Genomic DNA, 26,910 nt, shown 5'->3' on the forward strand with positions numbered 1-26,910 from the left:
CAGGTTTCTTGTAGTATTTTGGAGTTAATTGGTTTTTCAGGTTTCAAGTATTTCTATATCCTGGAGATGCTTGTAGGCTGTGGACACTCTGCCCATGGTGCCCAATGGAGGAGGTGGTCCAGCAGCTAAATATGGGTGGCAGGTATAAGGAGAGTGGACTGAGGCCGTTCTGTCCAGTCCCCCGCCTCTGGCAGGAGTCGCAGTTGATCTGTGCTTGACTCCAGGGGGTCTGACGTATTCCTAGAGGGGCTTACAAGAGAGGAAACACTTTAAGACTTTATCACGACTCATCTTTGATCCAGTGATCCAGGGAATTCTTTTCAACACTAAAACCCTGCAACTGTAGGTTGAAGACAGGCCTGCTTCCAGATTCTGCTCTCACACCTACCTGAGGTAGCACTGTGGGGCATGGGAGAGACTGTGGTGACAGTCACACGGAGTAAGCTTCAGGGCCCTGACGGTTGTGACCAGATTTTTTTTTTATTTTTTTATTTTTTTATTTTTTTTGAGGCAGGGTCTTGCTTTGTCACCCACGCTGGAGTGCAGTGGTGCAATCTTGGCTCACTGCAACCTCCGCCTCCCGGGTTCAAGTGATTCTCCTACCTCAGCCCCCTGAGTAGCTAGAATTATAGGTGCCCGCCACCACATCTGGCTAACTTTTTGTATTTTTAGTAGAGACGAGGTTTCACCATGTTGGCCAGGCTGGTCTCGAACTCCTGACCTCAGGTGATCCGCCCACCTCAGCCTCACAAAGTGCTGGGATTACAGGTGTGAGCCACCGCGCCCGGCCATTTGTGACCAGCTTTTTTCCCTCCCACCTGGGGAGCACGAGCTCCTGTTCCCTGTCCCTTTCGTCGTTGCCCTCACATCTCCCAAGCGTGGAGGCCTGAGCTGGGGACAGGCCAGGCTCAGCCGAATGGAGCCCTGGGGCCTGGGGTGGATTCTGGTGTTCAGGCCATGCCTGTGGCCAGGCCTGTGTGTCTGGCCCAGCTCAGGAAACCATCTCTAGTTTTGGTATTTTTTTTTCCTGGGCGCCTTGGGCGGTGCTGCTGTGTCAACAGGACGTTGCTTAGGGAGTTCACCCACACCTTCCTGGGATCGCTCTTGAAACAAGTGATACCTGAAATGTTCCAGAAAGAAAAGTTACAGGCCTTTATCTCTTCCTGTCAAAGTTTTTTTTTTTTTTTTTGAAATGGAGTTTTGCTCTTGTTGCCCAGGCCCAGGCTAGAGTGCAATGGTGCGATCTTGGCTCACTGCAACCTCTGCCTCCTGGGCTCAAGCGATTCTCCTGCCTCAGCCTCCCAAGTAGCTGGGATTACAGGTGCTCGCCACCAGGCCTGGCTAAATTTTTTGTATTTTTAGTAGAGACACCATCTTGGTCAGGCTGATCTTGAACTGCTGACATCAAGTGATCCACCCATCTCGGCCTCCCAAAGTGCTGGGATTACAGGCGTGAGGCACCGTGCCCGGCCTCCTTCCTGTCAAAGTTCTCCTCTCCCAGGCTGATGGGAACATAACTGAGAATCCCCAGGGCTGAAAGCCATGTCAGCCATCCATCCTTGCCCTTGGTGAGGCTGCTGCTCCCCCACGTCAGCACTGACCCTTGGTCTTTCTCCTGAGCAGCAGGCCCGCCGTTGCCCTGTGCTGTGCCGCCTGGCACCTCACCCCACTTGGAGCAGTTCCTCACAGCTCGCTTCTGTCCTCCCAGCTGTAATGGAAGCGTTTCTCCCATGAGACACAGAACAGTTGGCTTTTGGACATCTAGACCTACTTTTCAAGCTGAACTGCTTGGAGATAGTCTCAGGAATCTGCTGGTTCTACAAACACTTCTAAAGTTTGCATTTTCACTTAGACCTAAAAAAAAAACTTCCAATTATAAAGACTAAATGTTTGGCCGGGTGCGGTGGCTCATGTCTGTAATCCCAGCACTTTGGGAGGCCGAGGCAGGTGGATCACCTGAGGTCACGAGTTCGAGACCAGCCTGGCCAACATGGTGAAACCCTGTCTCTACTAAAAATACAAAAATCAGATGGGCGTGGTGGTGCACACCTGTAATCCCAGCTACTTGGGAGGCTGGGGCAGGAGAATTGCTTGAACCTGGGAGGCAGAGGTTGCAGTGAGCTGAGATTGCGCCACTGCACAGCAGATCCAGACTGTGTCTCAAAAAAAAAAAATAAACAAACCTAAAGTTTGCAGTAATCACTCCAAATTAAGAGATGTTCCTATAGGGTAAATAGGTAAGGCCTGAAGTCAGCACTGCAAACGCAGCCCATGGGGCCACTGGGGTTGGGGGTCTGTGAGCAGGTTCTCGGGAGTCTTGCGAGAACAGCTTTCACGATGAAGGAGCTGTACGTTATGTTTGAATGATGATGATCTCTAGACTATTTTCCAGTGCCATTCTCAGTCACCGCCAGCTGTTGATGAGGTTGTTATTGGTCCGTAATGCAATGAAAAGTGATGATACTTGCTGTACCGACGTCAGATGGACGTAGAGCAAGTTGCAGGCCACGTTTTGAGAAATGCTGAGCTCACCCAGCCCTCCACTGACCTCATCGCACAGAGATGGAGCAGAGGACCGGGGAGGAGAAGGCTGCCGGGCTGGCTGTGATGGACCCGGGACCGTGGCAAGCTGGGAGTTGCCACGTTCATTTCTCCCAGCCTTTGAGGGACTGTGATAGTTCATGCCTTGGTCTGACCTGACCCCTAGTGGCAGGAGGGGCCACAGCTATCCCTGGCAGTCTTTGTGGCCCCGCAGTACCTGCAGGGAGGTACCTGTAAGCCGGTCCCCCTAGCAGTGCCAGTGATGGCAGGTGGAGCACAGCAGGGCCCCGCCAAGAGTCGTTGGTCTTTGGCGTCTTTGCCCCCTCCTTTTCCTCCTGATGGGGAGTTGTGATGTCAGGATGGCCCCACTGTTTTGGGGGTCCACGAGAGAGCTCAGGCCTTGTGCTTGGCCCTGCTCCACTCCTGGGTCGGAGTCACGGTCTCTTGGAGCAGAGTTGGCATCTGTCTTGCATTTGCCCCGCTAGAGGGACAGAAGACCCGGTGCTGACTCCTCACACTTACCCAGCCTGCCGTCTCCTCACACTTACCTCGCTGACTCCGGCGGCTGCACCAGGACTAATTGAGGAGCCAGTGTCCTCCCTGACACCAGCCTCTGAGTTTTTCTTTTCTTTTCTTTTCTTTTTTGGTGGGAGCCTTGAAAATTCGTGGTTTCTAATCATCCTTCAGTCATCCACCAGTTGAATTGTATTTTCAACCTGGACCAGTTTTTAATATACAGGGACCTTATCTGGAGCCCAGGGTCCTGGGTTTGGATCCTGGCTCTATCTCTTCTTACCTGCTATGTGGGCTTGGGCAATAATTTACCCTTCAGAACTTTTTCTGTCCAATGCCTGTTCTCTCTGCATCTCAGAATTGTAGAAATTCAATAGATCTTGTATGTGAAGCTCATGAGACCAGATACTGTTACACAGGAGTTACTATTTCCCACATGGAATCCTTTCTGGGAAAGAGACAGGGAGGAATACAATCACGTGTCACTCAACGACGGGAAATACGTCCTGAGAAATGACGGGAATATGTCCTACGACACACGTCAGCTATAGAGCCCGTGGCTGCCAGCACAGACCTGGATGGTCTAGCCTAGGACACACGTCGGCTATAGAGCGCGTGGCTGCCAGCATAGACCCGGATGGTCGAGCCTAGGACACACGTCGGCTATAGAGCCCGTGGCTGCCAGCACAGACCCGGATGGTCTAGCCTAGGACACACGTCGGCTATAGAGCACGTGGCTGCCAGCATAGACCCGGATGGTCGAGCCTAGGACACACGTCGGCTATAGAGCCCGTGGCTGCCAGCACAGACCCGGATGGTCGAGCCTAGGACACACGTCGGCTATAGAGCCCGTGGCTGCCAGCACAGACCCGGATGGTCGGGCCTAGGACACACGTCGGCTATAGAGCCCGTGGCTGCCAGGCTACAAAGCTGTGCAGCAGGTTACTTTACTGAATATTGTAGGTAATTGTAACACAAAGACAGGCATTTGTGTATCTAAACATCTAAATATGGAAAAGGTACAGTAAAAATATAGTATTAGAATCTTAATAGGACCAGTGTCATCTGTGCAGTCTGTTGACTGCAGTGTCATTGTGTGGTGCTTGACTGGATTGCAGAATATAAATGATTAGTTTGGAATGTCATGATTGATGATGGTGTTGTCAACGCACAAGGGCACCAAGAGAATGTAAAGATGCTGATTTTTTTTTTTTTTTTTTTGAGACAGTCTCGTTCTGTCACCCAGGCTGGAGTTCAGTGGTGCGATCTCGGCTCACTGCAACCCCAGCCTCCTGGGATCAAGCAATTCTTCTGCCTCAGCCTGCCGAGTAGCTGGGATTATAGGCATACACCACCATGCCTGGCTAATTTTTGTATTTTTTACAAAAATTAGAGATGGGGTTTCACCATGTTGGCCAGGTTGGTCTCGAACTCCTGACCTCAGGTGATCCACGTGCCTCCATTTCCCAAAGTGCTGGGATTACAGGCGTGAGCCATCGCCCCTGGCCGAGATGCTGAGATTTATGGAGCACTTAACTCATTCACAGAACCTGGCTGCGGCCAGGCTTGGTGGCTCACTTTGGGAGGCCAAAGCAGGAGGCTTACTGGAGCCCAGGAGTTTGAGACCAGCCTGGGCAACACAGGAAGAACCTGTCTCTATTTATTTATTTATTTTAAAAAAGGAAGCTCGCCGCTCCTCCTGGGACACCTCAGTGTGCCACCACCCCTGTCCTGCCCTCAGTTGTTCAAAGGGTACATGGCTTTATGATGCTTGCGTGACGGGGTAAATAGAACGCGCTGACTGTTTTAACCATGCGGTAGGAAAACTGTTGCTAGGTGACCCTGTTCTGTGGTCTAGAGAGGGAGTGAGAGAAGATGTCCCTCCAGGGGCATCTTTGACTCAGATAAGAGACGCCCGATCAAATCAGGGGTATGAAGCTGGTGGGCTACACACCTCACTGTCAGTAGCTCATCTAGGGGGCTGTCCGGTTTACAAATGGCCCTCCTGAGTCTGCATCCCTTGTCAGGATAGAAAAGCAGGCAGGATGGGGTTCTTTGCCCTTCCCAAGCTTGGAGAAATCCTGACGTCCAGAGAGCCCAGGGAGACCTGTTGTTTGGGTCAGGAGCAGCAGCCCTGCCGTTTTCTTGGGACCACTTTGCTGTAGAACCAGCTTTTCCTAAGATGACTCCAGGCTGGGCGTGGTGGCTCACGCTTGTAATCCCAGCACTTTGGGAGGCTGAGGCAGGTGGATCACGAGGTCAGGAGTTCAAGACCAGCCTGGCCAACACAGTGAAGCGCCATCTCTACTAAAAATACAAAAATTAGCCAGGCATGGTTGCGGGCACCTGTAGTCCCAGCTACTCGGGAGGCTGAGGCAGGAGAATCGCTTGAACCTGGGAAGCGGAGGATGCAGTGAGCTGAGATCGTGCCACACGCTGTACTCCAGCCTGGGTGACAGAGCTAGATCTGTCTCAGAAAAAAAAAAAGATGGCTCAAAAGGGGAAGGGAGGTTGTCCACATGAGACCATCTGTAGGTTACACATGGGGTGTGTGAGCCAACACAGTTGTACAGGTGTGCACAGGTGTGAATCCAGAGGGGAAGGGGAGCGGGGCCCACACCTTAGTCCTTCCGCATCAGCTTTCTGAAGCTGGAATTCTGAGAGCAGCCTCCCTCGACTAGCTCACACTACAATAAGGAAAATTCATGAGCTGGTGTCCAAGGAGGCCTGGGTGACTCGTGGCTCAGTCGGCGTCAAGATTCCTTTCGTCTTTCCCCTCTGCCCTCCCTAGCTTGTCAGCTTTGTCCCTCAGGCTTGGCCCCTCGTGGCCCTAAGATCATTGTCATGGTTTTGTCTGCTGACAAAACACTGCTGACATGTTAAATCTTTTTTGGGAATCATTGAGAAAACCTTTCCCCAACGCACCCAGTGGATATTCCCTCCTCTGCCACTGGCAAGAGGATAGGCTAACCCACTGCCTTAGGCAGATCATGACTTAATCCTGTGTCCCATGGAGGAGGAGGACACGTTTGGCTAGAACCTGGCTCTGCCAGTGGGGAGCTCAGGGAGCAGAGGTGTTGATACTTTTATGTGAACAACAGATAATATTCGTGTCCAGGAGTCTTTGCCCTTGCAGAAGCCTGGACAACTGATTAATCCAGAGGGAGCACCCCACAGGCTCTGGGTCTTTCAGCATTGCCCAATGTGAGGAATATGTCTTGGGCATTCCTCGGAGGCAGAGGCCATGTCCTACACGTCTCGACTTTCCTGCTGCGGGTCTCCCAGTTCCTGGCACAGTGCTAGGCACGTGAGAAGCCTGCAACAGGTGCTTGTTATTAACCGTAAGAGTAGCCACACTTATTGGATCATTACGATGTGCTGGGCTCTCTCCTCAGAGCCCTGTGTGTATTCTCACAACTACTCTGTGGTGTAGACACCAACATCTCTTTCACTCTAAGTCTCAGAGAAGCTGGGTCACCTGCCCGGGGTTACTCAGCTAATGCGTGCTGGAGTAGAGGGCCCAGAAGCCCAGATACAAATCCTGGCAGTGAAACTCTAAAGCCTCCGTGCTTTTGACTGCTGAGTTGCATTCCTGCCCGGCCAGATCCAGTGACTGATTGAGTGATCAAAGGGTTACTGGAGAGAACCTTCTCTTCCTAGAATTCTCACACCATCTTTGAAGGCCTTTGGAGCCAGAGAGAGCATCGTCCAGGGGGCAGCCAGAGTCCCCTGGGACTTCTTTTGTCAGGAAATCCCCCCTGAGGTGGAGCCGAGCTCTGCTTCAACACAGCACTCTGAGGGTGGTTGTGCCTTCCCGGGTCCATCCCTCCCGTGGCTCAGTAATCTTGGTTTTTAGCTGTTCTCACTCTCACATGTACTTTGACAAAGCCTTGACCTCCCTGGTGGTCCTCTCCTGGGTACTTCACCATTTGCCAGTGTGCCCCTTGCTCCTGGGTGGCCTGAGCAGCTCCGTGCCCCCCGAGACCCTGCACTTCTGCCAGGCTGAGGGTGCATCTCTTTCAGCGCCTCCATCAGACCAGGGGCCGTAACAAAGGTGGATCTGAAGCCCCTGCAAGTGGGAGGGGTGGCTCAGTGCATGGCTTGATGCACAGATGAGTAAGAGACCCTCACACGCTTTCACCCATGGCCAGCATATTCCAAGTTGCACAGAGCACACTTTGGGATACAATCCAGTGTTTATTACAGATGGAGGCTCAGTTTTCTGGAAAAGAGTCAACTTGTGGTCAGACACCTGAGTGTGTTGAATCCCCACCACGATGCTGGGTGTGAAACATAGAATTCCCATTTTACAGATGAGGAAGCTGTAGCTTAGAGAGGTTAGTAACTAGGTCAGTGTCGTACAGGTTTGGCGAGCTCCAAGCCTCATTTTCCTTACCTGTAAGATGAAGATAATAACCTTTGTCCACCGTGCAGGGGAGCTGGGGCACTGACCCCTCAGATTCCCTCCAGCCAGGGCTGTGCCTTGCCTCCACCCATGCCCAGAGTGTGGGGCAGAATATGGAAACATCCTCTGTAAACTGGAGTAACTAGTATGGGCCTCTGTGACCGTGTGTGTGTGTGTGTGTGTGTATGTGTGTGTGCATACGTGTGCTGAGGGCTGTGTCTACAGACCCCACGAGGAGGGCAGAGTCATCCGGAGAGCCCGGGTGCTGATTCTCAGGCCCTTGTTCTCTCCCCGTAGAGGGCCATCCGCGTACGCAGCCACTCCATGGAGACCATGGTGGGCGGCCAGAAGAAGTCGCACAGTGGGGGCATCCCTGGCAGCCTCAGCGGGGGCATCTCCCACAACAGCATGGAGGTCACCAAGACCACCTTCTCGGTGAGTGCTGGCAGGCCCCGGGGCGGCAAGTGGGTCCCAGGGAGGCCCCCCCAGACCTATGGAGGAAGAGTGCCCCCACCCAGGCTTGGGCAGGCGACTTGATCAGGGCAAGCTGGATGATGGTGGGAAACTGAGGCTGCTTGGGGGTGACCCTGACCCCTGACCTCTGAAAACGGTCCTTTGGAGCCTCCATCCTAGACAGCACCCGGGGGTGACCCAGATGGTGCTAGAAGCCCTCCTGTCCTATTCTCTTGAGTTTCCTTGACAGCTGGACCTCCTCCTCGGGGCCAGCCCTGCAGTATGGTTCTGGGGTGTGTTTTGCTGCTCAGGGGCTCGGGACCCATGACTGTGAGAGGGGTGTCCTTGCTTTGTTATTATTAATGGCAGCAGTAGCCACCCCAGCCTACTGTGTACCAGGCACTGAGCTGAGTAACCTGTAGACACAATCTCACCTGCTTCCCATAGCAGCTGCCCGAGGTGGGTGCTGATGTGTTCTCCTGTTCCCATTTGAGGAAAAGGAGGCCCGCTGGGGTTGAGTAACTTGCTAGAGGCCACTCAGCTAAGCTTAAGAGCTGGGATTTGAGGCCGGGCGTGGTGGCTCACGCCTGTAATCCCAGCACTTTGGGAGGCTGAGGCAGGTGGATCACAAGGTCAGGAGTTCAAGACCAGCCTGGCCAACTTGGTGAAACCCCGTCTCTACTAAAAATACAAAAATTAGCTGGGCTTGGTGGCGGGTGCCTGTAATCCCAGCTACTCGGGAGGCTGAGGCAGAGAATTGCTTGAACCTGGGAAGTGGAACTTGCAGTGAGCCGAGATCACGCCACTGCACTCCAGCCTGGGTGACAGCGAGACTGTCTCAAAAAAACAAAACAAAACACAAAATCAACTGAATTTGAATGCGATTCTGCTGGATCCAAAGTCTCTGCTGTTCATCACCGTGTGTACAGTTCCCAAGGGAAGGGTCCTGCAGGCCTGTGAGTTTGGGCCTGATTGACTCGTACCAGGGGCTGGGAAGGGGAAGGAATCATGTAGTTGGGCCTTTCATAAAGCAAAGTGGGCCGGGCATGGTGGCTGAGGAGGGCGGATCCCTTGAGTCCAGGAATTCGAGACCAGCTTGGGGAACAAAGTGAGACCCCATCTCTACAAAAAAATGCAAAAATTAGCTGAGCATGGTGGCACACACCAGTAGTCTTAGCTACTTGGGAGGCTGAGGTGGGAGGATCACCTGTGCCTGGGGAGGTTGAGGCTCTAGCGAGCTGTAATTGGGCCACTGCACTCCAGCCTGGATGTCAGAGTGAGACCCTGTCTCAAAATCTAAGTAACTAAAGCAAAGTGGCTTTGGATTGGTGTAGACTAGGATTTTCCTTTCTTTTCCTTCAAAATAGCAGAACATACTCACCATGGAACTAATTATGAGTATTATAAATGGCCTCGCATAATTAATTTAATTGACTAAATATTTTCCTAGCTATTATCTTGCTCCCCCCTGAAGGTGCATGGCGTGAGCAGAGCAGGGCCTCATCTCCATCCTGTGGATGAGGAGACTCAGGTCGGGTCTCATTGCTCTCCTGAGGTTCCATAACATGTGCATGGCAGGAGCTGGGGCCTGAGTTGGAGGCTTGGTGGCCTCTAGAGGTTGGTTCCAGGCTCCCATCTGCCCTCCTCAAACCCCCACCACTCATTGTCCACTGTGAGGCCAGGCAGCTTTCCAAAGCAGAAGGCGTCTTGGCTGCCCCCAACCGCCCGTTGGTGCCTGTGGCCCTGGCTCTGCGGCTCTCAGCCCGTCTTGTTATTGGAACACCTGCGCGGCTCCGTTTGTTTGCGAGGAATGAAGGAGGGTCAGGAGTCCTCACCCTGCCAGTGATTTGCTGGAAGACCTTTGGTCTTCAGCTTCCTTGCCGGTAAAGTGAGAGGTTGAACCGGGTCCCTCCAGGGCCTCCCTGGCTCTGTGCCTCTCAGCCTGTGTCCCCCGGAATTGTTCTGACCTTCTCAATATGGTGGGCCTGGCCCTGTGTTCCTCCAACAGTTGTGGTCTTTGGTGGATCATGACCTGGGACCACAAGGTTTGGCTTAACACAGGGAAGGAGGCTGTGACTGGCCTGAGTCTCCAGGTCTCAGCTTCAGTTACATAGATCTCAACCTTCCTAGCTGTCTTGCTATTTTCTGGGGTCTCTTCCAGACCAGGAGCCATTTGTAGACCAGGGAGGAGGATGAGGGGATAGGAGATCGGTGTTTGGGCCGGGAGCACTCATTTTGGCGATTTCATCGGCAGCCTCCAGTGGTGGCGGCAACGGTGAAGAACCAGTCACGGAGTCCCATCAAGCGACGCTCGGGGCTCTTCCCCCGCCTGCACACGGGCTCAGAAGGCCAGGGCGACAGCCGGGCACGATGGTAACTGTTGGGAAACCCCTACCCCAGCCTGACTTGCGGGGTCTGTCAACCCCCTCCACCGCTACAGCTGTTCAGTGCCCTACCTTGCAGGGAGGAGCTTTGCTCAGCTTTAGGAGATGGCCCTGTCTTCAGGCACCTGTGTGTCCCCTGTCACTCACTCAGCTCTTTATCCAAAGAGGCGGACTTGGCCAGTCTCTGCCTGGGACCTTCCAGAGTTACTCTTGCCGCATTTTGACCCAGGCTAGAAACATTGCTTGGATTCTTGTTTCTTTGCCTCCTTTTTCAACGCTCACTTAAATGGCCTGTCTTATGGGAGCCTTCCCTGATTCTGCCAGGCAGAGTTAGTTGCACCTTCCTCTGGGCTTCTAAAAGGTTCTATGCTTTTTTCTTTTTAAGCAACTCATATATTACATTACATCGAACCTGTTCTTGGTAATTGTCTTTCTGATTCTTTTAAAAAAATGAACACACAGTACTTGTACATATTTTTGGGGTACATGTGATATTTTGATAAAATGCATAATGATCAAATCAAGGTAAGAGAAATATCCATCACCTCAAACATTGATCTTTTGAGTTAGGAACATTCAAATTCTTTTCTAGCTATTTTGAACTATGTAATACATTATTATCAACTATAGTCACTGTATTGTACTATTGCACACTAGATCTTATTTCTTCTATCTAACTGTATTTTTGTACCCATTAACCAACCTCCCTTCATCCTGCCCTCCCCCGCCCCTTCCCAGCCTCTGGTGACACCAGTCAACTTTCTATCTCCACGAGATTCACTTTTTTAGCTCCCACATATGAATGAGAACATGCGATATTTGTCTTTTTTTTTTTTTTTTTTGAGACAGAGTCTCTGTTGCCCAGGCTGGAATGCAGTGGCGCCATCTCGGCTCACTGCAACCTCTGCCTCCTGGGTTCAAGCAGTTCTCCTGTCTCAGCCTCCCTGAGTAGCTGGGACTACAGGTGCATGCCACCACACCGGCTAATTTTTGTAATTTTGGTAGAGACGGGGTTTTGCCATGTTGGCCAGGCTAGTCTCGAACTCCTGACCTCAAGTGATCCGCCCGCCTTGGCCTCCCAAAGTGTTGGGATTACAGGCGTGAGCCACTGCACCCGGCCACAGTATTTGTCTTTTCATGTCTGGCTTTCACTTAACATAATGACCTCCAACTCCACCCATGTTGCTGCAAATGACAGGATTACATTCTTTTCCATGGGTGAATAATATCCATTGTGTATATAAAAAACATTTTCCTTATCCGCTTATCTGTTGATGGACACTCAGGTGGGTTCTGTACCATGGCTATTGTGAGTAGTGCTGCAATAAACATGGGAGTGGAGACCTCTTCCATATACTGATTTCCTTTCTTTTGGATATATTTACCCTGCAGGGGGATTGCTAGATCATATGGTAGCTCTAGTTTTAGTGTTTTGAGGAACCTCCATACTGTTGTCTGTAGTGGCTATGCTAATTTACATTCCCACCAACACTGTGAGCATTTCCCTTTCTCTGCATCCTCACCAGCATTCTCGATTGCCTGTCTTTTTGATAAAAGCCATTTTAACTGGGGTGAGATGATAGCTTATTGTGGTTCCCGTGGTGGGGGCAGATGTCACAGACTCCAAATTATTAAAGACAAATAATAATAACAGATGTCAGGATATGGAGAAATGGGAACCCTTGTTCATTGCTGGTGGGAATGTAAAATAGTGCAACTACTTTGGAAAACAGTCTGGCAGTTCCTTAGAAGGTTAAACATAGAGTTACCATATTACCAAGCAATTCCGCTCCTCCGTATATACCCAAGAGAGTTGAGAATGGTTGTCTGTGAAAAAAAGTTTACATTTACATTTCCTTGATAATTAATGATGTTGAATGTTTTTTGATATACTTGTTTGCTATTTGTATGTCTTCTTTTGAGAAATTTCTATTCATGTTTCTTGCCCTTAAAAAAATCACATTATTTGTGTTTTTGCTATTGATTTTTTTGAGTTCCTCATATATTCAGGTTATTAATCCTTGTTGGATGGATAGTTTGCAAATATTTCCTCCCATTCTGCAGATTGGCTCTTTACTTGGTTGATTGTTTCCTTTGCTGTGCAGAAGCTTTTTAACTCGATGTAATCCCATTTGTCTATTTTTGCTTTTGTTGTCTGTGCTTTTGAGGCCTCATGTAAAAAGTTTTTGCCCAGACAGACCAACGTCCTAAAGCATTTCCCCAACGTTTTCTTTTAGGAGTTTCTTTGTTTCATGCCTTAGATTTAATCCATTTTGATTTGATTTTTATGTATGGTGAGAGAGAAGGGTCTGGTTTTATTGTTCCGCATATGGTTATCCAGTTTTACCAGCACCACTTACTGAAGAATGTATATTCTTGGCACCTTTGTTGAAAATGAAATGATCATGTGGTTTTTGTTCTGTATGGTTAATGTGATGTATCACATTTGTTGATTTGTGGATCTTGAACCATCCTTGCATCCCTGGAACAAATCCCATGGTGAATTGATCATGGTGAATGATCTTTTTGATGCATTGTTGAATTCTGTTTGATAATATTTTGTTGAGGATTTTTGCATCTGTGTTTATCAGGAGTACTGGCCTGTACCTCTCTTTTTGTTGTATCCTTGTATGGTTTTGATGTCTTTCTGATTCTTTAATTGATGAGCCCATTTGTTCTTTATTTCAGCAGCCAGCATTTCTTGAGTGGCTGCCATGTGCTGGGCACAGTGCTGAATGCTCAGACAAGTGCTACAAAACATATAAGCCTGTCCTCCAGAAGTTCACAGTCTTGTAAGGGAAAGGGTGGCATTTGGTTGACTTCCAAATTCCCAGGTTGTCTGCCTATAGCCCTGGGTGGTGGCACCATGTTCTGAAGTAGTGCTTGCAGGACAAGAGGCAGGGTTATGGAGAAGGATGAAAAGCTCTGTTTGGAACCTGTGCATGGGAGTTTTTGTGAACCAACAGTAGAGATGTCCAGGGAGTGGTCAGAGTTATAGGTTTTTAAAAATTTTTATTTTACTTTTTTCTTTTATTATTATACTTTAAGTTCTGGAATACAAGTGCAGAATGTGCAGGTTTGTTACATAGGTATACATGTGCCATGGTGGTTTGCTGCACCCATCAACCCATCATCTAGGTTTTAAGCCCTGCATGCATTAGGTATGTGTCCTAATGCTTTCCCTCCCCTTACCCCCAACCCCCCGACAGGCCCTGGTGTGTGATGTTCCCCTCCCTGTGTCCACATGTTCTCATTGTTCACCTCCCACTTATGAGCGAGAACATGTGGTGTTTGGTTTTCTGTTCCTGTGTTAGTTTGCTGAGGATGATGGTTTTCAGCTTCATCCATGTCCCTGCAAAGGACATGAACTCATTCTTTTTTATGGCTGCATAGTATTCCATGGTATATGAGAGGCCTTGAGTAGAGAAGGAGAGTTGGGAACCAATAGGGTAGAGGTACTGATTAACGATGGCTTAATTAATATGACCACTGGAGAGGCTTAGTAGAGTACCACATTTAAGGGCAGGTGGAGAAGGGAAGGTGGTGAAGCTGACTGGGAAGGAAAGATGAGAGAAGAGGAGGAGGGGATGGAGTCTCTGAAGTCAGAGGAGGAGAAATTCCAGGAAGGGAGGACATCTGTGTCAGACACACAGAGAAGTCCAGCAAGGTGAGCCAAAGCCCTGGACAGATTGACAGGAGGTTATTAGCAACCTCATCAAATGTGCATTGAGACACTTCACACCTCTAGGATGGCTTTAATCAAAAAGACAAATAGTAACAGATGTCAGAGAGGATATGGAGAAATGGAAACCCTTGTTCATTGCTGGTGGGAATGTAAAATAGTGCAACTACTTTGGAAAACAGTCTGGCAGTTCCTTACAAGGTTAAACATAGAGTTACCATATGACCAAGCAATTCCGCTCCTAGGTGTATACCCAAGAGAGTTGAGAACAGTGGGCCATGAAAAAAAATGAGTCCACTAGTACAACTAGTATACAGATACTCATGGCAGCACTATTTATTGTAGCCCAAAGCGGAAACAGTCCAAATGTCCATTGTCTGATGAATGGATAAACAAAGCACCATCTATCCATAAAATGGAATATTATTGCAGTAAAAAGGAATAAAGTCCTGATACAAGCTACAACATAGACAGACCTTGAAAACATTATGTTAAGAAGCCAGACAAAAAGACCATAACGTATTATATGATTCTATTTACATGAATGTCCAGAAGAGTACAATCTACAGTGATGGCTTAGGGATTGGGTGGGAGTTACGGGGAGAGGACTAGGAAGTGATTACAAATGGGTCCAGTGTTTCCTTTAGGGGTCCAAAAGTGTTCTAAAATCAGATGGTGGTGATAGTTGCACAACTCTGAATAAACTAAAAGCCATTGCATTGTATACTTTAAATAGGTGAGTTCTGTGGTGTGTAGATTCTGTCTCAAGAACACTATTATTTAAAAAGTACATTGACGGCCAGGTGCGGTGGCTCACGCCTGTAATCGCAGCACTCTGGGAGCCCAATACGGGCAGATGACTTGAGGTCAGGAGTTCGAGACCAGCTTGGCCAATGCAATGAAACCCCATCTCTACTAAAAGTACAAAAATTAGCTGGCCATGGTGGTATGCGCCTGTAATCCCAGCTGCTTGGGAGGCTGAGGCAGGAGAATCACTTGAACCTGGGAGGCGGAGGTTGCAGCAATCCAAGATCGCACCACTATACTCCAGCCTGGGCAACAGAGCGAGACTCAGTCTCAAAAAAAGTGCATTGAGGACACGGCCATCCCATCCCCAACAGCCAGCACAGGGAGCACTGTGGGCACTGTCCACGGTCTTTGTTACACTAAAGGAGAAGGATATTGTTGGCTTCCCAGCTCCCAGGACAGCCTCCTCATGTGGGTCCAGGAGCTCGTATTCTAGTCTATATGAAGGACGGCCCCCTGGGATTTCCCAGGAGTCCATGTGTATTGGGTGGTTCCTGCGGTAGGGGCGGATGTCATAGACTCCGCCATATTCCCTGCTCCATTCCCCACGGGGCCCTCTCTTGACCTACAACTCTGCCAGGTGTGATGGCCAGCTTGGGTGAGAGAGATCTGGGCTAGAGGCCGTCAAGCCAGGACTCCTGCTTGGCAGCTCTGGACTTCACCATGAACCTAGAATAGTCCCTGTTGTAGGGACCGGGAAACCCTGTAGTATGCCGCCATCTCTGAGGGGCTCAGGTGGGAAAGGACATCCAGGCAGTGATGCTAGGCGGGGGCGCTCTGACCCCACTGCCCCTCACCGTGCTGAGAGAGGCTCTGCTTGGGGCCGTGGATGGGGTGGGGGTTGAGGGCTGTCTCCGCGGCCTCACTCCTCATTTCCATTCCCTCAGTGACAGCACATCCAGCACACCCAAGACCCCGGATGGTGGACACTCCTCTCAGGAGATAAAATCTGAGACCTCATCCAATCCCAGCTCTCCGGAAATCTGCCCCAACAAGGAGAAGTAAGAGAGTGAGGGTGGGAAAGGCCAGCTTCGGCCACGTGGAGCCCTGGAACACGCCCTCTGCCTCCTGGCCAGCTGAGAGTGACCATCTCCTGCCTCTGGAACTCTCCAGAACACAAAGGCCGACGGGTGGGGGCGTGGGGAGCCACCAGAGGACAGGCTCAGATCGGTCCCGGGGAGGACCCTGGGGGTGGAGGGCTCTCGTGTGTGACCTGGGCTGGCCTCACTTCCTATTCCCTGCAGGCCCTTCATGAAGTTGAAGGAAAACGGCCGCGCCATCTCCCGCTCCTCCTCCAGCACCAGCAGCGTCAGCAGCACTGCAGGGGAGGGCGAGGCCATGGAGGAGGGTGACAGTGGGGTAGGTGTGCCCCGTCCACCCTTGGGCAGGCACGCTGGGGCGTCAGCCAGCCACCCTCCTTGCGTTAGAATGGCACTGTGGATCGAAGCCCATGTCAGTCTTTGCAGAGGAAAGGGGAAGAATGGAAACGAGAGGTGGGCTCGTTGGCCATCACCACCCCCTGGGCGCAGTGGCTGAGGGGACCTCTCTCTCAGAGTGACATAGCAGCAGCAGAGGGCAGAGGCCAGACCCGATGGTGCCCTGCCTTGGGGTTCCTGGCTGGAGTGGTGAGTGGCCAGTGCCCCAGGGGGCTGTGTCAAAGGTCCTTCTTGGAGCAGGATAGCTTGGAACCAGGGTTGAAGTCAGCAGGAAAGAAAGAGCAGGCCCAAGTGGGGAGTGGGAGGCAGCGGCTGTCCTGGGTTTGCGGGAGCTGCCTCAGGCCTGTGTGGGCGCAGCTGCCGAGGGTGGGCTGGCCTCGCTCACCCCGCCTCTCTCCTCAGGGCAGCCAGCCGTCCACGACCTCACCCTTCAAGCAGGAGGTGTTTGTCTACAGCCCGTCCCCGAGCAGCGAGAGCCCCAGCCTGGGGGCAGCTGCCACCCCGATCATCATGAGCCGGAGTCCCACAGGTCAGTGGCATCTGGTGGTGTGTGTGATGTCGCCAGAAGGGCAGGCTGTGCCCTGTCCACTGTTAGCAGGGCCCCAGCCACGCTGAACTGGCCAGTTTTCACCCCTCCTCCCAGCTATGAGGCCCTCCGCTCTGTGCGCCCACCTCTTCTGTTCATCAGCCTTAAGAGGCCCAAGTTCCTAAGCTCTTCTTACACTGAGAGTTGTGAAACTGAGGCAGAGAATTGAAGGCCTTGTGCGAGATCCCACAGTGGAGGAGTCGGGATTGGCAGTGGGAAAGCTGAGCACTTTCCATTAGCCCTTCTCCCCACCTGCCAGCGCTCCAGGGCTGCCAGGGCCCGTCTGTCATGTCGGGGGTCTTGATAATACAAGAGGGGGGAAGGGCTGCAGGGGGAGGAAACAGCATGTGGAAAGGCCCAGAGGAGAGGAGAGAGTGGGTATTCCGGAACTGCACGTGTTCATGGCAGCTGGGTTCACAGAGCCAGGCGTCAGAGAGGCCGGAGCGTTGACGGGCTGGGTCAGCCCCGGGCCCCGGGCCCCGGGTGAGGATTTTGTTCTGCTAGCGGCCACTGTTGGAGTGTTTGAAGGTTCTTAAGTGGGGAAGCACCATCTGGAGTTGAGAAAGTCCATTTTGGCTGCTGCAGCTGCTGAGCATAGAATGGATTAGTAGGGAGCAGGAACAGAGGGGAGGGGAGGGGAGCTGCGGCACCTCGGTTCAGGAGAGATCAAGGAGGTAAAATGTACGGGCTCAGTAGCAGGGGTTCAGAGAGAGCAGGAGTCTGGGTGTTTTGGGGTTCTGTGATCCCTGCAGTTGGGCAGAATAGGGGAACCAGCTCTGGGCAGAGGGTGGGGGGCCAGCACCTGAGGGCCGTTCAGGTGGATCTGTGCGGTGGGCACTGCTGGGCGGGTGCTCCGGGTCTCTGCCCTCGTGAGGGCAGCACAGGACTTTGAGCCTGGGTCCAAATCCTGGGTCTGCTGCTTACTAGACATGTCACTGGGCAAGTCACCAAGGCTTTCTGTGCCTCAGTTTCTCCAAGCAGAAAATGAAGGGAGGGGAAGAGTCGTGTCTGCCTCAGAGGGTTGGTTGTATGAAGATGAAAGGAGCTCATGCTTGTACGAGGCCTGGAACTGTTAACCTCAGTGTTGGTTAAAGAATGGGAACGAGACAATAGTGTAGTCAGCGGTTCTGAGCCGGGGGCAGTCTCACTACCCCACGGATGTCTGGCAATGTCTGGCGACATTTTTGATTTTCACAATTTTGGAGGGATGCTACTGGCATCTAGTGGGCAGAGGTCACGGAAGCTGATAAGCAATGTACAGGACAGCCCCCTAGCCACATCAGACAAAGAATTCACTGACCCCAAATGACATTCGGTTGAAAAACTCTAGTCTCAATGGTAGAAACACAGGAAGGGCCAACAGGCCTTCAGGGTGGCTGAAGCCAAAATGTTCCTGGGGTTCACACAGTGAAGGGATGTTGCAAAGGGAACCTGCAGGGTCAGAGATGAAGGGAAGATCGTGATTCCACAGCCAGTGACCCTTTGCATGCGTGTTTCTCAGTGAGTGGAAGAGTTCACGTGCCTCCTCTCATTCAGCCCCCTGCGGTTGGGCAGCTGTGGAGCTGGGTTCAAATCCTGGTTGTAGCATTGACAGGTCCATGTCTCTGAGCCTCAGTTTCCTCATCTGTAAAAGGGGGTGGAAATACAAATTCCCTGATTTTTTTTCAAGATGGAGTCTCACTCTGCCACCCAGGCTGGAGTGCAATGGCGCAATCTCGGCTCACTGCAGCCTCCGCCTCCCAGGTTCAAGTGATTCACCTGCCTCAGCCTTCCAAGTAGCTGGGATTACAGGCATGTGCCACATGCCCGGCTAATTTTTTTTATTTTTAGTAGAGACACGGTTTCACCATGTTGGCCAGGCTGGTCTCGAACTCCTGACCTCGTGATCCGCCCACCTCGGCCTCCCAAAGTGCTGGGATTACAGCCGTGAGCCACCCACCGCGCCTGGCCTGGTGTTTTTCTTTTGTTTTGTTTTGTTTTCTAAATAAGACTTAAATATTGAAGGAATGAATGAAAGAGTCTGTAAGCAAGCCTGGCCCCCACTTGGTGTTAAGTAAACATCAAGGTAAGGAAGGATTTGAGTAAAGGAATTAGAGAGTCTCTGCAGGTTGCTGAAGGTCACCGAGGGCAGAAGGGAGCTGGAGCGGGTCTGGTGACTTATGGCCGGCGCTTCCCACACCACACGGTGATGCTGCCTCTTACACACCTTTTCTCCTGACAGTATTTAACCCCGATGGGCTGCTTTTCACCCCCAGCCCACGAAAGATGTGCTTGGTACCCACTGGATCAGGGTGGGCTTGGGGGGATCTGGGAACCGGTTTCATGCTGTTGGGCTGAGTCTGGGGAGAGGCAGGGCGGAGTGGGGAGAGGTAGCCTGACGTGCAGTCTCCATAATCTCAGATATCTGATCATGGTCATTTCCTACCTGGGCTTCCTGGGGCACAGAAGAGACTGATAGGTTACACAGAGGTGTTGTAGCCCTGGGTGGAGCTCCTCGATTCAAAGCACCACGAACCAGCCAGCAGCTTCCAGGAAGGCTGCACTAAGCTTTCGATACCCTCGGCCAGAGGACAGCCAGAAAGTCAAGTGGCCCTCCTGCCAGCGGGGCACAGCGGGAAATGTTGACACCGGGCTCTGCCACCACTCACACACACTTAACGGAATTTTATTATACGACGGACGTCAAACCCAGTGTACAAATACTAGATAATATTCTTTACCATAAGTCCCATATGTCCAACTGATTCTCACAGAATGCTTTTAGTGGTGTGTGCTTCACCTTTTTATCTGTAGCCAACTTAAGGCTGCAGGAGATGAATGTGTGTAATTCTGACATGAATGTGGACTGATATTACCATGTTTGTTAATAAGTATTTTATATGTATATATTATATATACATATATAGTATATACATATATATTATACATATACATATGTTATAGATACACATAATATACATATATGTATATATTATATACATATATATTATATATGTTATATGTATATACATATGTATAATATATATATTATACACACACACTCACTCTCATGGCGCCCGGCCATGAGTATTTTGTATTAAGAGAACTTCATTCATCAGTGACATGAGTCATTTCCTTGCTGTATCCGAGAAAAGTTTTCAAACCCTGGAAGGATATTTCCTCAGTTTTCTTTTGTGCTATTCACAATGTAATCGCTGCAGACACAGCATGTTTTGAAGTTTCATGTAAATTCCTTTTTTTCTATTAGTTCCTTAAGTCTAGGCAACAAAACAATCAATCAAGCCATGATTTGTAGCATGTACCAGTTTCTGTGGTGTAAATACACTTGTCGTGGCTGATCTCAAGCTACTGACGTGACGTCCTCGAACGTGGGCTTGGGAAGAAGATATACTGTAGCCACCATCTTTAGGGTGTTTTACCACATGGATACAATAGACGTAAGAGCACAGATAATCGTAAAACAGAGAAAAATAGGTAGGAAGTGACGAATTTCCAGTATTTATTACCTCTGTTGAATATAATTTATTGAACTGTAAGGTTATATATAATTCAACTTTAAAAAATGGCCTGAGTTGAACAACCAGCTCACCACAATTCTATAATCTAGGAGTTGGCTCTCGTGGGTCGGCACAGGTCAGCTAGGGTGCCTGGTGCTGGTGGAGGGCAGGAGGCCCCCTTTCCCTGGCCTCCCTAGCCAGTCCCCACACACAGCCCCAGTGGCCTCCACAGCTCCACCCTCCTTTCATGGCCGTTCTTTTTCTTAGATGCCAAAAGCAGAAACTCCCCGAGATCGAACCTGAAATTCCGCTTCGACAAGCTCAGCCATGCCAGCTCTGGTGCGGTAAGGATGCGCCTCCCACACCCCACACTCCACTTTCCTGCAGAGGCCCAGCCTTCCTTCCTGAGGCCAGAGGAAGAGGGTTCAGACATCCCAGAGGGGGCTCCCCGAAGGAGGCAGGGGAAGCTCTGGGGAGGTCTGGCTGCAGCGGGTGCAGGCCGTGGCTTGGGGTTCCAGCCACCTTTGCCACAACTCCCAAGGTGGAGCTACACCTCTGGACACGGCCAGGCCCAGATGTGAGGTGGGAGGTGCTGGTTCCTGGGTCCCCCAGTCCCTTTCTGAGCTCTCCAGACTATCGAGAGCTCCAGGCCCAGTTGTGAGGTGGGAAGGGCTGGTTCCTGGGTCCCGAATCCGTTCCTGAGCTCACCAGACTGTCGAGAGCTCCAGGTCCAGATGTGAGGTGGGAAGTGCTGGTTCCTGGGGTCCCGAATCCCTTCCTGAGCTCACCAGACTGTTGAGAGCTGAGTGCACAGAGCTGCCGTGGAAGAGACCTGCGCTGTCTGGTTATTTAAACTCCTATATGGATTTTTGTTGAAACAGGGTCACTAATGTGAAAGCGGAGTCCTTCGCCTGTCCAAGGTGGGTTGAGTGAATGTCCTGCTGTGGCCGTGAGGGGGGACATGTGTTTCTTTTAGATCAGGGAACTAGCGGCCTTGTAACCTCAGAATGGCCGGAGAGATGCTGCCAGCTGGGGATGTCCAAAGAGTCTCCTCCTCGCCCCTGAAGACCTGCAATGGGGAAGGAGGGGCAGATGGCCTGTGTGCGGATGGGAAGGGGGTTCCCAGTGACACTGGACTAGACGTACTAGATAGGCCTCCCTTCCACCGATGGGGTCTGGTTCCTGCAGGCAGAAGGGGAGTCGCCCAAGCCCGCTTCTGACCCAGGAGGGAGGAGTTCCTGAGTGCTCCCTTGCTCCCCTGCCCTCAGGCAGCTGTTCCCTCCTTGTGTCTTTGGCGGATGCCCTGGGCTGAGGTGTGTTCTCCCTCCCTGCCGGGAGTCAGCACTGTGAGGGACCACCCCAGGAGGCCTCTGCCCCTGCCTGCTTTGAGGGGGCACGTGGTTTGAGCAGAGCGGCCGTGGGTCCAGCTCGCCCCCATCAAGGCCTGGATTTCTGCTGGGGAAGTCACCGGAGACCCATCTGAGCTCCCAGCCCTCTCCCCACATGGGGCTTCAGGGGTCGGAGTCACAGCTGGAGCCAAGGGGATGGGTACAACCAAACCCACTCTGTGTTCAACCTGATTTATGAAAAAGCAGAAGACAAATGGGCATGTGGACCTTCACCCCCGGCTCCCATCATGCACTCCGGACGCCACTGCCCACCAAAGCCGTGGCTATGCGCAGCTTCTCGGGCCACGCAAGGTGGGGCACCCTTACATCGGGCACCCTCCTGCTCCTGAGTGTATCCAGTGAGCTGTACCCGTGGGCAGGCACGTTCCCCACCCCTTGCTCCCGACGTCCGCGTTGTCCCCTCCTTCCTATACGGAATGTTCGCTCATCGCCGCCTCCTCCTTGTCTCCTCAGGGAATCCCCTCTTCTGTCCTGGAAAAGGCGCCTGTACCAGCAGTTTGGGAGTGCCGTCCATGACCCTGACAGTCCCAGCCCCGCCGCCCCAAGGCCACCTGCCCACAGATGTGCTGTTGGTCCAGGTGTCTCAGTCTGGCCACAGCCCTGCCTCCGCCCTCACCTACATGCCCTCCCAGCCCCTCCCATCTCTGGACGAGGCCTCCTTCCTCAGGTTCCTCCTGCTCCTGACCTCCCAGTGTGATGTCCGGGTCCTTTATCATCCTATTCATCCTGGAGAGGAAGAGTGTTGGGCAAAGGGTGATCTGGGGGGAGCTCAGCAGTGACTGGGGAGCTGGTCTGCCTCAGAGACAGAGTAGGGGGTGGGAGCAGAGCCTCGGTGAGGGTCTTGGCCACAGAGCAGTGCCTTCCTGAACGTGGCAGGCTTTACTACCAGGAACGCACTCGGTGGTGGAGGCCTCATATTCCCAGGAGCCAAGATTCGTAGCATCCTTGAGGCCATCCTGATAAAATTCGGCGCTATTGCCCCCGTAGCTCTGGAGCTCTAAACTGTCTATCTGCTTCTGTGCTGAACGCCTTTCCCATCCGCTGACGTAGGCCCAGGGCTGCCCTGCCCCTGCTGCCAGTGTACCGTGAGCGGGGCTTCAGCCAGTTCAAGCTCAGAGCCAGAGCTGGACGGGCCGGGACCGCGCTGCACACTTCCTGGACTGAGGTGGGGACTTTGGGTCCCACCCGGTTTCTCCTGATTATGGCTGCTGTGGGGTGAGGGGAGGGAGGGGCAGCCCTGAGGCAGTCTCTTCCCTTTGAGAAGATATTTTCCCACAAAGGGGTGGGAAGCCAGGAGTGAGAAGGAATTCAGGGAGAGCAAAGGAGCCAGTGCTGAGATGCTGCTGTGTTGGTTGAGGGAAACCTCAGGGCCTGAGGGCCAGGCCGGAGCCCAGGTCTCTGCTGACAATGGGGGTTCAAGGAAGACGTCGTTATCTCCCCTCCCCACTTGCTCGAGGAGAGAGGTGAGGCGGGGATGACTTGCGGGTTCTGATCAGGCCCCTGGGTGGGGAAGGGGCACAGTGTCCCTCAGCAGCTTACGCCCCTGGAGTCTTGGGGGGCCCAGCCTGGCCCTGGGGCCTTTTCCAGCTACTGTGCCCTTGGGCAGCTGCGTCTGGGGCTCAACCCCCCAATCCTGTTCCCCTCTCCAGCTGCGGGTCTGTAGGCAGCTGTCACATCTGAAGGGTTTCTGCAACCTGGACCCCATCTGGCTGTGGTTCAGACCCTGTGACCCACATGCCACCCCCACCCTCCACAGAGCCCCCTTGCTGGGACAGCCAGCTCACCTCCGAGGACATCCCCTCCTGGCTTCTCCCCCTTCCGAGTCTGCAGCGCCGTGGGCTTCTCTGCCGATGGGCCCGGGTTGGGGTTAAGGTGGGCATCCTCCAGGTACAACGAGCCTGAAGAGCCCCTTTCAGTGCAGACGGGGCTGCAGAGTGACACTGGCTGGGCACCTGCCCCACGACCAATGACAAGGATTTCCAGCTGAATGCTTTATTCCCGTAGGGATCTGGACCTATGCCCAAGATATAAATACTACACTTTTTTTTTTTTTTTTTTTAACTGACATTGTGAAATTCTCCCCATAGCTTTTGCCATTCAAGCAACATTGTGATCTTTCTTCCCCGCCACGTGTGTGGGAATGATTGAGTCCTGTTTGCAAGCTGGAGAGGAGCTCTCCCTTCGCTAGTACTTTCTCTAAAGTACTAGTCTAGTAAAATTTATTCTTGTTAGAAGGTCAACAAAATATCTGTTTAGCTTTTATGAAGAGTCACCGTAGCAGCCCCCACGGCTGGAAAGAGGCCCCTGCGTTCTGGACGCGTTTTGTTGGCTGGGCTTCTGGAGGCACTGGCAAGGTCAAACTGCATTTCTTTAAGAACAGTTGCAGGGTCTGGCTCGCCTCTCTGGGAAGCCGGCATTACAGGTGCTTGGTGGATGGGCCGTGTCACATTGCCATCTGGGGTCCTCTGGGGTTTCCAGGTTGTCACCATGCTGTCCCATTTGGGAATCCCATACCTGCCTGTCCTCACTGCGCTGGCTGACCCTTGCTGCCTGCTGCCTCTTGGGAGGGCTTTGTCCCTGCCTCTGAGCTGGTGGGCAGGATGGCTGGGTGGCCCCCAGAGAAGCACAGACCTGAGATGAGGTCTCCATGCCCGATTTGCTATTGGAATGATCTGAACAGGACCCCAAATGCCTCTTCCCTCTGGTCATGCCTCACTATCTCTAGAAGCTCCATCCTGTGGCTTCCAGAGCGTGCACTTCCAGCCCACCTGGGCAGTGCTGAGAGGGAGGAGGAGAACAAGGATGGCCCAGCCTCCCCTCCCTCCCCTAGACCACGGGGCAGGCAGCTCGGGTTCCTGGGGGGCTGTTTCCCCCACGCTCTCCCTACATCTGCTCTGATCTAAAATGTCTTTCCTTTTATGCTGCGCCCAGTCTTGGGGCTCAAAGATTTGCTCAAACCTCATTGGCCCTTGTGACTAGGCTCATCTAGGTGGTGCTCATGCTGGTGTTTGAGGCATTTCCACTGTGATCTCCACGAGGGGATGTTTTCCGGGACATATCTCTGGCTCTGGGAACTGCCTGTCTCACTGAAGAAACTACTTTTCAGGCACTGTAGGGCCACCCATATGCCTCCAGCTCAGTTGACGCTTAAAAACAGGTGCAGAAAAGCTCGCGATGGAAGGTCTTAACGAGAGTGTCTGTCTATGCCAATGATGTAAAATGACGTTTCTTGAAAAAGATTCAGTGGTTCAGCTTTGTCAGCGTCATCTCAACACAAGCCTGCTGGCTCTTTTTAGCATCTCATCCAACCATGTCATCGTCCAGATGAGAAATCTTAGCCCAGGTGAGGGGAATAACTTGCTTGAGGTCACACAGCTGGCTGGTGGCAAAGCTGGGCTTAGAACCCTCAACCCAGGGTCCCTTCCTCTGCAGCGCCTACATGGTTGGTTGAATAAGTGGCTGCGTTTCCTGGGGCCCTGGGTTTTGGGGAAGCCAGTTAGCTGCTGCTTTGGCACTGGCATGGAGGTGAGCAGTCAAGGACGCTGGTGAGGCCGCAGTTTCTGCTCTTTTTCATCGGGGGGATAGTCTCTAGGATTTTTCAGTGAGGACCCTTGGGCTTTGGATGCAGCTTGAACCAAGAAAACGAGGAGGGAAAGGGATTCGGTGAACTATTCCTCAGTGGGATCGGTTCTTCAGCTCCCGATGGGGGCTGTGTAATGGGGGCAGAGGCCAGGGAAAAAGATGCTGTTCACCCACCCTCAGCTTCCCTTTTCCTAAATTAAGAGGAAAAGTGGTCAAAGAAAAACTCTTCATTTCTCCCTGATTCTTAAACGAAGGTGGTTAATAGAAACTCAGGCTCCCCTGACAAGGCAGGACAAGAGCCTGTTTGGCTTTCCTCCCTGACCCTGCCAGGTGCCAACTCAAACACTACCTTTCTCATTGGTTTCTAAGTCAGTAGAGACAGATCTGTTTTAAGCAGTCGGGGGTTCGAGTAGATCTCATGGGTACAGGAGGCCAGTCAGCCATGCTCAGGACCCCTCGGCTCCTCCCCCAGCCTTTAGCTACCCTGTATCGAGGCAAGGGGAGGCCAGTAAAGTTTGCCAAGGCTGATCCTGCAGCCTGGTGGGGCTGGCTGGGGTATTCTTTTACCAAACTCTGTTTTACCACCAGCCCCTTGTCCACCCCAATCCCATGTCTCCCTCCCTTCAGCTGGACCGTGTGCCCCTTTGGGAGGAAGAAGACAAGCCCCACTAGGGCCAAGGGCAGCAGAGCCCTGCCGAGTGAGAGGCTGTGGGGCAGCGGCTCTGTCCTGTGCCTTACCAGCCCTGGGGAGGGGGGCATTTGGCTGGAAGAGTGGAATTTAATTGCCATCGTCTTTGATTTTGTGACATTTCTGCTTGGAAGTGTGAACTCCCCCCCCCCTTCCTGCTCCTTAGCATGCGTGCGGCTCTCTCCTGTCTTGGGTGTTACCCCTGGACACTCCAGCTCGGGGACTGCTGGCGTGTGAGTGTGCAGATTCCCCTGTGTGGTCGAACCTAAGAACTGTGGCTTGGAAGTGATGCTCCACGTGACGACGACTTTCCTTTCTTTCCTCTTAGTGAGGAGGTGATTCGTAGATCCCAACTGCCTATGTAATGTAAATAATGTACATTTAATTTATTGCTATGGTAGCACATTGTATTTGTTAATGTACAAAACAAATTCTAAAAGGTTGACAAATGTATATTTTGTTGCTTAAATGTGTCTTTGCAGAAATTGACAATAAATAACATATTTTGTGTCCATCAGTGTTCAGAGTTCTTTGCATGGGGCCCTGGGCCTGGGGGTCACTGTTCAGTTCACTGGAAGTTGCATATTCTCTGGCCAATAGATGTGTTACTTTAGCCTGAGACGTATTTTTAAACATTTACATTAATTGTTGATGTTTAAAAAACTGACGACAATTAGAAAAGTGGCCGGGCGTGGTAGCTCCCACCCAGAATCCTAACATTTTGGGAGGCTGAGGCAGGAGGATCTCTTCAGCCTAAGGGTTTGAGACCAGACTGGGCAACATAGTGAGGCCCGATGTGTACCAAAAAAAAAAAAAAAAAAAAAACCCCAAAACCCCCCCAAAAAAACCCTAAAAAATTAGCTGGGCAGGTGGCACATACCTGTGGTCCCAGGTACTCAGGAAGCTGAGACGGGAGGATCACTTGAG

At 51.8% G+C, this 26,910-nt stretch overlaps 1 protein-coding gene across 7 annotated transcripts in view; it reads left to right on the plus strand.

Annotated features, from left to right (window-relative positions):
* RAP1GAP2 (RAP1 GTPase activating protein 2) overlaps positions 1–26,497 on the plus strand; it is a 289,357-nt gene extending 262,860 nt beyond the window's left edge. For all 7 annotated transcript variants that reach the window (XM_031003384.3, XM_031003383.3, XM_063700512.1 and 4 more), the window contains 8 exons: positions 7,757–7,894; positions 10,167–10,285; positions 15,673–15,786; positions 16,030–16,144; positions 16,624–16,750; positions 20,572–20,648; positions 21,186–21,224; positions 22,167–26,497. In XM_031003384.3, the coding sequence (XP_030859244.2) occupies positions 7,757–7,894; positions 10,167–10,285; positions 15,673–15,786; positions 16,030–16,144; positions 16,624–16,750; positions 20,572–20,648; positions 21,186–21,194 (699 nt within the window). In that variant the 3' untranslated portion in view covers positions 21,195–21,224; positions 22,167–26,497. The remainder of the gene's footprint in view (positions 1–7,756; positions 7,895–10,166; positions 10,286–15,672; positions 15,787–16,029; positions 16,145–16,623; positions 16,751–20,571; positions 20,649–21,185; positions 21,225–22,166) is intronic.
* Positions 26,498–26,910: the final 413 nt, after the last annotated feature.

This window comes from Gorilla gorilla, chromosome 19, assembly GCF_029281585.2.
Source record: "Gorilla gorilla gorilla isolate KB3781 chromosome 19, NHGRI_mGorGor1-v2.1_pri, whole genome shotgun sequence".
Lineage (NCBI taxonomy): Eukaryota > Metazoa > Chordata > Mammalia > Primates > Hominidae > Gorilla > Gorilla gorilla.